The following is a 9,251-nucleotide window of genomic DNA, read 5'->3' as shown; positions in this document are numbered from 1 at the left end:
TATATATATATATATATATATTTTAATTTAAAGTTCTTTGTAGTATTATATCCTGCTTCTTGATCAAATATTGTAATTTTGAAAACCAAGACTTGTGTACTTACTTGGTTTCCACCTTTTCCTACTGTGTCTTAGCTCATTCAATCAGGTAAAAATTATTAACACTATAAATATGACGGTTTGGATAGCTTTTTGTACATATATAGATACATATTCATCATCTCCATACATGTGTACACTTTTTTCTCGCTTCTTTTGCCCCAAGTCTCGTGATTTTCTACAACAAATTTTTACCAAGTACTACTACTCACCATTTTCTCTCACCCCCCCCCCCCCCACAAAAATCTCTTCTTAACATTTTTCCCTACTCAAAATCTTTGAATCTTTGATTTTCATCTTCTCTATCTGCATGCAAAACAAGAACGTAAGAAGAAGCAGAGGATTATAAATTTAAACCCTCCTTTTTCTTTCTTGCTATCTTGTTTTGTCTATTCCTCTTCAAGAAATTAAACATTATCATCTTTTTTTGGAAGAGGGAAAGAGCAGAAAAGATTAATAATGGCTAGCATGGAAAATATATGCAACGTGGTGCATGAAATGAGGCCTCTTCTGCTTATGATTTTCGGGCAGATAATACTTGCAGGAATGAATATTGTGTTCAAACTTGCCACCAGCGATGGGATGAATTTTAGCATTTTGATCTTTTATCGTTGTCTCTTCGCCTCTGTATTCATGGTCCCTCTAGCATTCTTTATTGAAAGGTCCAATCTTTAATTCTTAAATTTGTCAGTGAATTGAATTTTTTTCAATAAGAATTTCATAAATAAAAGGAAAACAAAATTGGAAATCCTGATTTTTTGGGATTTATCTTTGTATTTTAGCTAGGTAGAGTTTGTCTAATTTCTAGTATAGATATTCTTGGAGACATGTGAAAATTATGCTTGCTATCTTGGAATGAAGGGAAAAATATAGTATTAAAAATCTCATTGAGCTTTGAGTTTTTTTTACAAATGGTTGTCATTTCTAATTTCAGGGGGAAAAGGGCCAAGCTAACAAAGATGGTTATATTTCAAGGATTTCTTTGTGGTCTACTTGGGCAAGTTGTTCTATCTTTACTACTGATTTCTTCTCCATGCTTTTTTACACTATTTTCTTTACTGTATAAGTTGACACCCTTATTTCTTCAAAGTCACAGTTGAAGAATGAAACAGTGCTTAGTCATAGATTTCTTGATTTTTTTATTCTTGACTGAAAATTATGTAGTGTAAATGAATCTTTTGCCAAAATTTTGGCAATTTGATAAGAGATTGTAGTGAAGAGGTTTCTGTTGCAGGGGTTCATTAGGACAAAACATGTACCTACAAAGCTTGGTCTACACATCAGCAACTTTTGTCTCAGCAATGTTCAATCTCATTCCTGCCATAACATTTGTTGTTGCCATCATATTGAGGTATTTTTGTTACGATCCTCGAGTTTAGTTTCATAAATTTCCAAAACAAATGAGGTAGTATACACATTCTGTATTGTCCAGGTTAGAGAAGTTGGGCTTGAAAACACCAGCAGGTAAAGCAAAGGTATTGGGGACAATCGTTTGCATCAGTGGAGCGATGCTCCTAACACTATACAAAGGGCCAGAGATAAATATGGGGAAAACAAACATTAACCTGTTGCATTCCACACATCATAAGGGAGAAAGTAAACCTTTAGCAGGGGCTATTCTTGCCCTAGCTGGTTGTACTTGCTATGCACTGTTGTTGATTGTTCAGGTGAGTTAGTGATTGTCCCAGAGTGATGCTTGGGACTGTCTCTTTTATTACTCTGTCTCGTTTCGTTTGTAAATGCGTAGTTTTTCAAGACAGTTTAACTTAGATTTCTCTACAGCCAATTTTAGAAAGCATTTTGTAACTTTTTGAAGTTATAGACGTTCATTTAGCATTTGCAATAAGTTTGTGCTGGTGGGAGGTAGCTGGTGGAATAGTCGAGACACGCACTAAGTTGGCCAAAACACCACCATTAGTACTAAAATTTTCTGATAAGTTAGCCTTGGTTCCAAATGTGTTATAATAAAAAAGATGGATGTAATAATGCAATAAATATCAGATATTGAATTTTGATCAATTCAAGGTATGAACAGTTATTCTCTATTAGTTCAAGATGAAGCTGTCAAAACAATGTTTTAAACCATTTTTCTGTATATACAGGCTAAGGCAGCTCAGCGATATCCATGTCCTTACTCATTCACTGCTCTACTGAATGTAATGGCAGCAGTGCAATGTTTTGTTGTTGCAGTAGTTGTGGAAAGAGATTGGAAGGAATGGAAATTAGGGTGGAACGTTCGACTTCTTGCTTCAGCATATACAGTATGTACTAATGAGAACATATAATTTCTTTTCTTTGTAAGAACTCGTAGCTAAAGGTGAAATTGAAGTTCAGAATTGATTTTCTCACACTGTTGAAGTTGTGTTTCAGGGGATATTTTGTTCTGGAGTACTTTTTACCATCATCGCATGGGTAGTCCGTATGAAAGGTCCAGTATATGTATCCGTTTTTAACCCTTTGATGCTTGTGATGGTGGCAATTTCTGGATACTTGTTCTTGGATGAAAAACTATATCTTGGAAGGTATGTGCTTTCATAATGAGGCTGAGACCTAGCATCGCAAGAAATCGTGTTTTTTTCCTTTCCTACACATTTTTCAGTCACTTCTAGCCAAAAAAGAAGATGAAAAGGCCAGGAAATACTGATTGAGCAAGAAAATCATAATGCTTAGTTCTTGAGTGTTTATATAATCGATACGAAAGTCTAACTAGTTGAGTTCTAATGGTGTATACTACAGTGTGCTTGGATCAATTGTGATAGTGTGTGGACTATATGTTGTCTTGTGGGGGAAAGATAAAGAAATCAAGAAACTCAGCCAGTTGGTGCCTGATAAAGAAGAGAATGACATAAAAGCTTCATCACTTAAAGACAGTAGCCATGGTGGAAGCAGCAAAAGGGAGGAAAAAGAAGATGAAGGAGAAGAGAATAAGAGGGATTCTCAGGCTGGTTCTGAAATTCTAGGAGGCATTTACATTTATCACTAAAAGATGAAGGATTATTATCATCAAAAAGTGATGAAACAAGAAAAGACAATTTATTCTTTGTGATGGCTGATAGAGGCAGTTTATAAAGCTGCAGTGTGCAACATTAGCACAAACTAGCTAAAGTTTTGCATTGACCATATGACATGCTAGAACTAGCCATTTTTTATCATCTTGTTCCATCATTATTTCTCAAGTCTCCAAAAGTGATATAAAATGTATAGAAAGGAAATGAACAGTGGTTTTCGGAAGAAAAAACCTATAACTAAGCATTGTTTCATAATAAATTGTTTTATTATGAATCAATTGTTAGTTATAGGTTTCTTCCAAAATTCGGACAAGAATCATTTGCTGAGTATTGTAAGTTGTTATTTGAAGTGCAGGATCAATATATAGAAAGACGAAGAAAGCTATAAGTAAGAAGTGTTTCATACTTCAAATGGACTTTGTAGAATTAAGTGTGTCAATTTATAGACCAGATATAGAGACGTTTTAGCATTTTTTTTTTTTAATAGAAAAACTCGTGATCTACCCAATCTTTACTTTCTACTATCAAAGATTATTCATTAATACTAACAGAGTGAGCAACCTAATCCGTTTCCAGTTACAGTATTAATGGACATTGGCGAAGAAAACTTTTGTTGTTTTAAGAAAAATATAGTAGTATTTCTACTACATAGCTAGTTAGCTACACCGGCTGTGAATGACAGAACCTGCTATAGGCCCATGTATGGGGGCCCAAATATATGGCCCACCATGCTACTCCTTTCAATCTCAACATGTACACATTCTTCTAAGTTCAACACCGTGAAGTCTTTGCGGGAATCTTTTTTACTTTTTTTGTAAAAGGATTAGACATTTTAATGTGGAAGATAAGATATGAATAGGAATAGCTAATCGAATCGTGAATTAGTTTGGTATACAGGTCTTTTTGGTATGATAAAATATAAAATTTAATTTGAAGCCACTATTTTCTTGTGTTTGATAGTATATTGTATACAAAAGATTTATTCGAAGAACATATTTCTCACCAAAATGGGAAAAAAATGATTTTTCTTATTTTTGCATCGTAGTTAATTAATTTTCTTAACAAATAGTATCTTTAGTTTTCCTTTTCATCGGTTGTTTCCAAGTTCCACCATATTTAGACATTATTGTCCCCCTTTACTAATCGGAAATACTATTATCCACCTCTTTTATATATATATATATATATATATATATATATATATATATATATATATATATATATATATATATATATATATATACTACAAAACATTATAAGACTTAGCAAAATATCGTTTGTCTTTTTTACCCTCTAAAAATAGATTTCATACCAGACAAAATAGTCATTTTAATTATTTTCCTCATATTAAGGAATAACATTTAATTATTTTCCTAATATTTAGAATTCTAAAATCAACTAAATTTTGTGTATTAATGTTTCCTTATTTAAATTGTATAAAATATTTATAACTCAATCAATCATTATTATCTTGGATTACCTTTTAACAATAACGTGCATACAACAGAACAAATACGTTTATAAGGCTTAATCGACAAGAAACATAGCAAATCTATTAAAAAATACTTTATCTTTTCCATCACAAAAATTAAATGAACAATTTTAACTTCTACCTTTCGAAGAATTAGATTGCGTAGGGGCGTAGGCAATCTTTAACTCCAAATGATTTCTTTTTTTTAGAAGGAGATAGAGTATTTATATTTTATTGATAAGGTAAAAAAATTCTATGAAATCAAAGTGAAATATATATATTATAGTATAATTGAAGTCTTAAATAATTTTCTTCATCTAGAGTTTAAAATACTTATACCATTATGCATATATATATGTATATATGTATATATATATATATAATGTATGTATTCTTAGCTATTTTCTTAGTTATTTTTGTAATTGTTGAGCATAGCTTCAAACACAAAAATCCAAAAATAAAATATTGATCAAGTATATATTGAGTTAAGGATTGTAAATGCAAGTGACTATACACCATCCTTGTCATAGTTAAATATTTAAAAGTTGAAATGTGCTGACATTAAGAATTCGATGTGTTTGCATTAATTGATTAGCAAAAAAATTCAATTCAATACTATTACAAATTCAACATATAAGTAAATCATCTTTCAAATTGACACAATGGTTTACATAAATTTGCGCCCTTAAAGAAGGAATCAACATTGAAAGAAAAAAGAAATAGAGGAAAATCAATTATGATATAAGTGGTATTAAGAGTTAAATCGTTATTGGATCAATATTTGTCATTTAACTTACAATTTTTTCTTAGTTATTTATTTTATGACTCAAACACAACTATCAATACAATATTTATACGATATTACAAAAATTATATTCATTCAGATGAGATACACGCGCAACACGCGTACCCGTAGACTAGTACTTGTAAAAAACAAATAATCACGTTTGATGAAGGTAAGATATATTAAAGTCAAAGGACTTATAACATTTTTCGTTTTGAAACTATATGGGCTTCACATCCACATTTTCAACAATTAGTCCATAATGTTTGGTCGGAAGATCAATCTCTAACTGACACTATTCACAAATTTCAATTAGTAACTACTAGATGGAATAAACAAACTTTTGGCAATATATTCCAATAAAAAAGGAAAATTCTAGCTAGATTAGTAGGCATACAAGCATCTGTTCATTATCCCACGAGTTTATTCCTTCAAAACTTAGAATCACTGATCAGTTGGGTTTACCGAGCTCCACGTGGCCGGGTACGATTCTACCGTGCCTTATGATGGCCGGGTACGTTTTTACCGAGTCCTCTTTGAGGCCGGGTACGATATGATGATGATGATGCCCACAGTGCCTACAGACGCGTATATTTTTAAAAGTTTATGTATATATATATGTATTACGCATTTCATGTCAGTAGCCCACAGAGGCACGCAAATGTTACAGGTTGTATCTCCTATATCTCTCTTTATATTACTATTCTTGTTTATGCTTTCCTGCTTTACATACTCGGTACTTTATTGGTACTGACGTCCCTTTTGCCTGGGGATGCTGCGTTTCATGCCTGCAGGTCCCAATTGATAGGTTGACATTCCTCCTAGTAGGTTATCAGCTCAGCGGAGGTGTTGGTGCACTCCACTTGCTCCGGAGTTGCCTATTTGGTCAGTATGCTTTAGATATATATTGATTGACATGATGGGGCCCTGTCTCTATCTTTATGATTTTATGTACTCTTAGAGGCTTGTAGACATATGTTATGTATATGAAAATCATATGGCCTTATCGGCCTATGTTCAGTGTATGAGTTATCACTTTGGTTTTTATAGGCACGTATGTCACATGTATAAGTTTTCATGTCATGTCAGGTCGTCCGATATTTAGTATTCCCTTATATTTTATTTTTGTTATCTCATGAAGACCTTTCTAGGCTATTTGCCCATGATATTATAATATGACAGATACGTTATGTTGGTACTCGGTTAAGTAAGGTATCGGGTGCCCGTCACGGCCCATTGGTTTGGGTCGTGACAGAAGTGGTATCAGAGCCAGGTTCTGTCCTAGGAAGTCTACAAGTCGTGTCTAGTAGAGTCTTGTTTATAGGTGTATTGTGCACCACACTTATAAGCATGAGGCTACAGGGCATTTAGGATTGTCACTCTTTCTTCTTGTTCTAGATCGTGTGCTAGATCTCTGTTATAAGAATTCAAACTCCTAAATTTTGTTTTATTCATAATACAGTGATACTTACATCCAGAAAGATAGTTGGTAAGAGGTTGAATTTTGATGCGAAAGAGTTGAGTCAGAGGAACTCGATTTTGCATCATGCTTATGATGACTAAATATGAGGTCTTCAGCAGATCATATGTGTATTTAGATGTGTAAAGCTCTTGATAAGGATCCCTAAGACAAGAATATCTATCCACTCGTATGGTAAAAAGGAATAAGAGAATCGGAAAGTAGACACAAGTTTCACCAAGTAAAAAAGCAAGATGCTGAAGGGTACGAGGTACCTTGTTAATGAAGATTATCAGTATTTACAATTCAGGCAGAGAAATGTAAGTATTGGTGTTACCTTCAATATTATGGAGATATATACAATTGACCACACCCATCTGAGTTATGCCATATGGGAGCTAACAAATATAGTTTAAGAGAAGAATGTGATATCAAGATTCAGTTCGGGTTTGAGTAACCCAAAAATTATGGATGGATTGTTATCATTAACTAATGTTTCTGAAAGATGGTGCAAATGTGGTAATAGATCTCCTTATGAGATACCCAAATGGTGAACTCTAGAGTAGTACAATCAAATATAAATACTAGAATATTCAGAAATTTCAGAAGATAGGCAGTTGGATCCTAAAAGGGACAAATATTTACCTTACTATGACTCTAGCCCTAAGTAAAAACAAAATAGGAGAATGTTAGGCATTCCAAAGAGCCAGTAAGATGAAGCTAGGGGAGCAAAAAGGGAAAGAACTTTTTCTTGGAATTTTCAGAATAAAGTGATAGACAAAAAGTATTATCCGGAGAATAAGAAGAGAGTAAATGAAGCATTATGAGTAAGATGTGATATATGGGTGATAACAGTAAATCAAAATATGACACGATGATAGAGTCTATAGTCAAGTGAAGGAAAATACAAGAGGTGATAGTCCTTGAGGCAATAAAAGAGTATAAACCATAAAGTCATATCCTTATTTCGAGAAGTGAGTTGGTGACTTCAGCGTGATTACAAGGAGGAAAGGTTAGACCCCAGAGTAATAAAAATCAGTATGGGCTGGTGAACAAGATAAACTGAACATGAATTAGGGACTGAAGGATTTTATAATGGTTGATATCATGAGAATTTCAGAGATAGCATTCCGACAATAATAGAATGGACAACAAAATAATAACCTTTAAGGTTCATTCAGGAACATGCTTCCCAAAGCAAGCACGTGGAGCAGAGTTAAGCCTAAGGGAGTAAGTGTGCCAGTTACACTAAGTGTCACCCTTATGCGTAATAAATTCAATTATTCCCGGTATAGAGAGATTACCGCAAGGCGAGTAAGATGTTAGTGAATATGTGAAAAAATGACAAAATGAAGAGGTAACTATGGAATAGTAAATGAGGAATGCGGCAAAAGGGTGAAAGGAATGAGATTGCATCTATTCAGATCCTATAGATATGATATGACTCTAGAACATTATGCAAGCATGATACCGGAGAGAAGCGGTAAGGGTTGCACACCCGATGATTGATAAAAAAGTACAAATGAACACTTGATACATAAGGAGTCAGTGTGAGAGGTAACTTAAGACAAAGTAATTAACTAAAGAGAGATTACACAGAATATGAGAATGGACCAACGAGTAGTTTGTAGTTGATTTAGGAAGAACCAAGTTATGGCTATACAAGAGGTTATAAGCAAATCAGCAGATCATGCAAGATAAACGTAGTGAATCCTAATCTAGCAAATTCAGTCTCGCAGATATGATGTCGTAACCTTGAGAAATGTTCAGATAGGAGTTGGAGTATTTAAAGGTATTGTATAAGTGTTACGGAAATAATGGAGAGCGCCACTAAGGAGATAATCAAAATCTGAGTTTAGAATTAACACAACGAGTACAAGGGCACGAAGGTATGTAACTAAGGATGTTTGTAGGCGAGTAAGAATATCGAAAATTCCTTCGGGTATATAGTATAAAAAGATCGTAACTTTACAAGATCCAGAAGGTCTCCTTAAGTACTACAAAGAAATATTAGCTGAGGAAATAAGGAAGAAGGCTTCAACTTAAGCATAATGACATAAAGAAGATATGGTTGGGTAACAACAGTCCCACTACAACATTGTATGCACTCAATACGAAAGTGGCACCTATCATGACTAATGAACGGGAAGTCAAAAGTGATATTTGAGATCAAATGAGTTATAGGAAATTCAAGTATTGGTGGGAAATAAAATAAGCCAAGTATTCATGCAACAAGTGGCAAAACGACCAGGAAAAGTGATTGCTTACATTTAAAGAACGCTGAGAAGGCACGAAAGTAATTATTCAATCAATGATCCAGAGTTAATTACGTTGTGAATGCACTTAAGACTTCAGAGTTATATCCATGCAGCATATATGTTGACATTCATACAGCTATGGGAGACTCTAGTATAAGTTAAAAGAAAGAAT

The 9,251-nt window shown here is 33.6% G+C and overlaps 1 protein-coding gene across 1 annotated transcript; it reads left to right on the top strand.

The window, feature by feature from the left end:
• Positions 1-326: 326 nt before the first annotated feature.
• Positions 327-3,497, top strand: LOC107800551 (WAT1-related protein At1g68170-like). The gene is made up of 7 exons (XM_016623742.2): positions 327-761; positions 1,034-1,096; positions 1,334-1,450; positions 1,532-1,766; positions 2,202-2,360; positions 2,470-2,621; positions 2,836-3,497. The coding sequence occupies exons 1-7, from the start codon at positions 559-561 to the stop codon at positions 3,080-3,082; spliced, it is 1,176 nt and encodes a 391-aa protein (XP_016479228.1). The 5' UTR covers positions 327-558; the 3' UTR covers positions 3,083-3,497.
• The last annotated feature ends 5,754 nt before the right edge of the window (positions 3,498-9,251 follow it).

The sequence above is a fragment of the Nicotiana tabacum genome, chromosome 7 (assembly GCF_000715075.1).
Source record: "Nicotiana tabacum cultivar K326 chromosome 7, ASM71507v2, whole genome shotgun sequence".
Classification (NCBI taxonomy): domain Eukaryota; kingdom Viridiplantae; phylum Streptophyta; class Magnoliopsida; order Solanales; family Solanaceae; genus Nicotiana; species Nicotiana tabacum.
The sequence above is the reverse complement of the archived record's forward strand: the minus strand, read 5'-3'. Positions and strand labels throughout refer to the sequence as shown.

Coding starts and splice junctions, on each gene's coding strand:
- LOC107800551 (XM_016623742.2), top strand. CDS start 559: ATGGCTAGCATGGAAAATATATGCAACGTGGTGCATGAAATGAGGCCT. Junction 762..1,033: donor CTAGCATTCTTTATTGAAAG/GTCCAATCTTTA, acceptor TTCTAATTTCAG/GGGGAAAAGGGCCAAGCTAA. Junction 1,451..1,531: donor GTTGTTGCCATCATATTGAG/GTATTTTTGTTA, acceptor TGTATTGTCCAG/GTTAGAGAAGTTGGGCTTGA.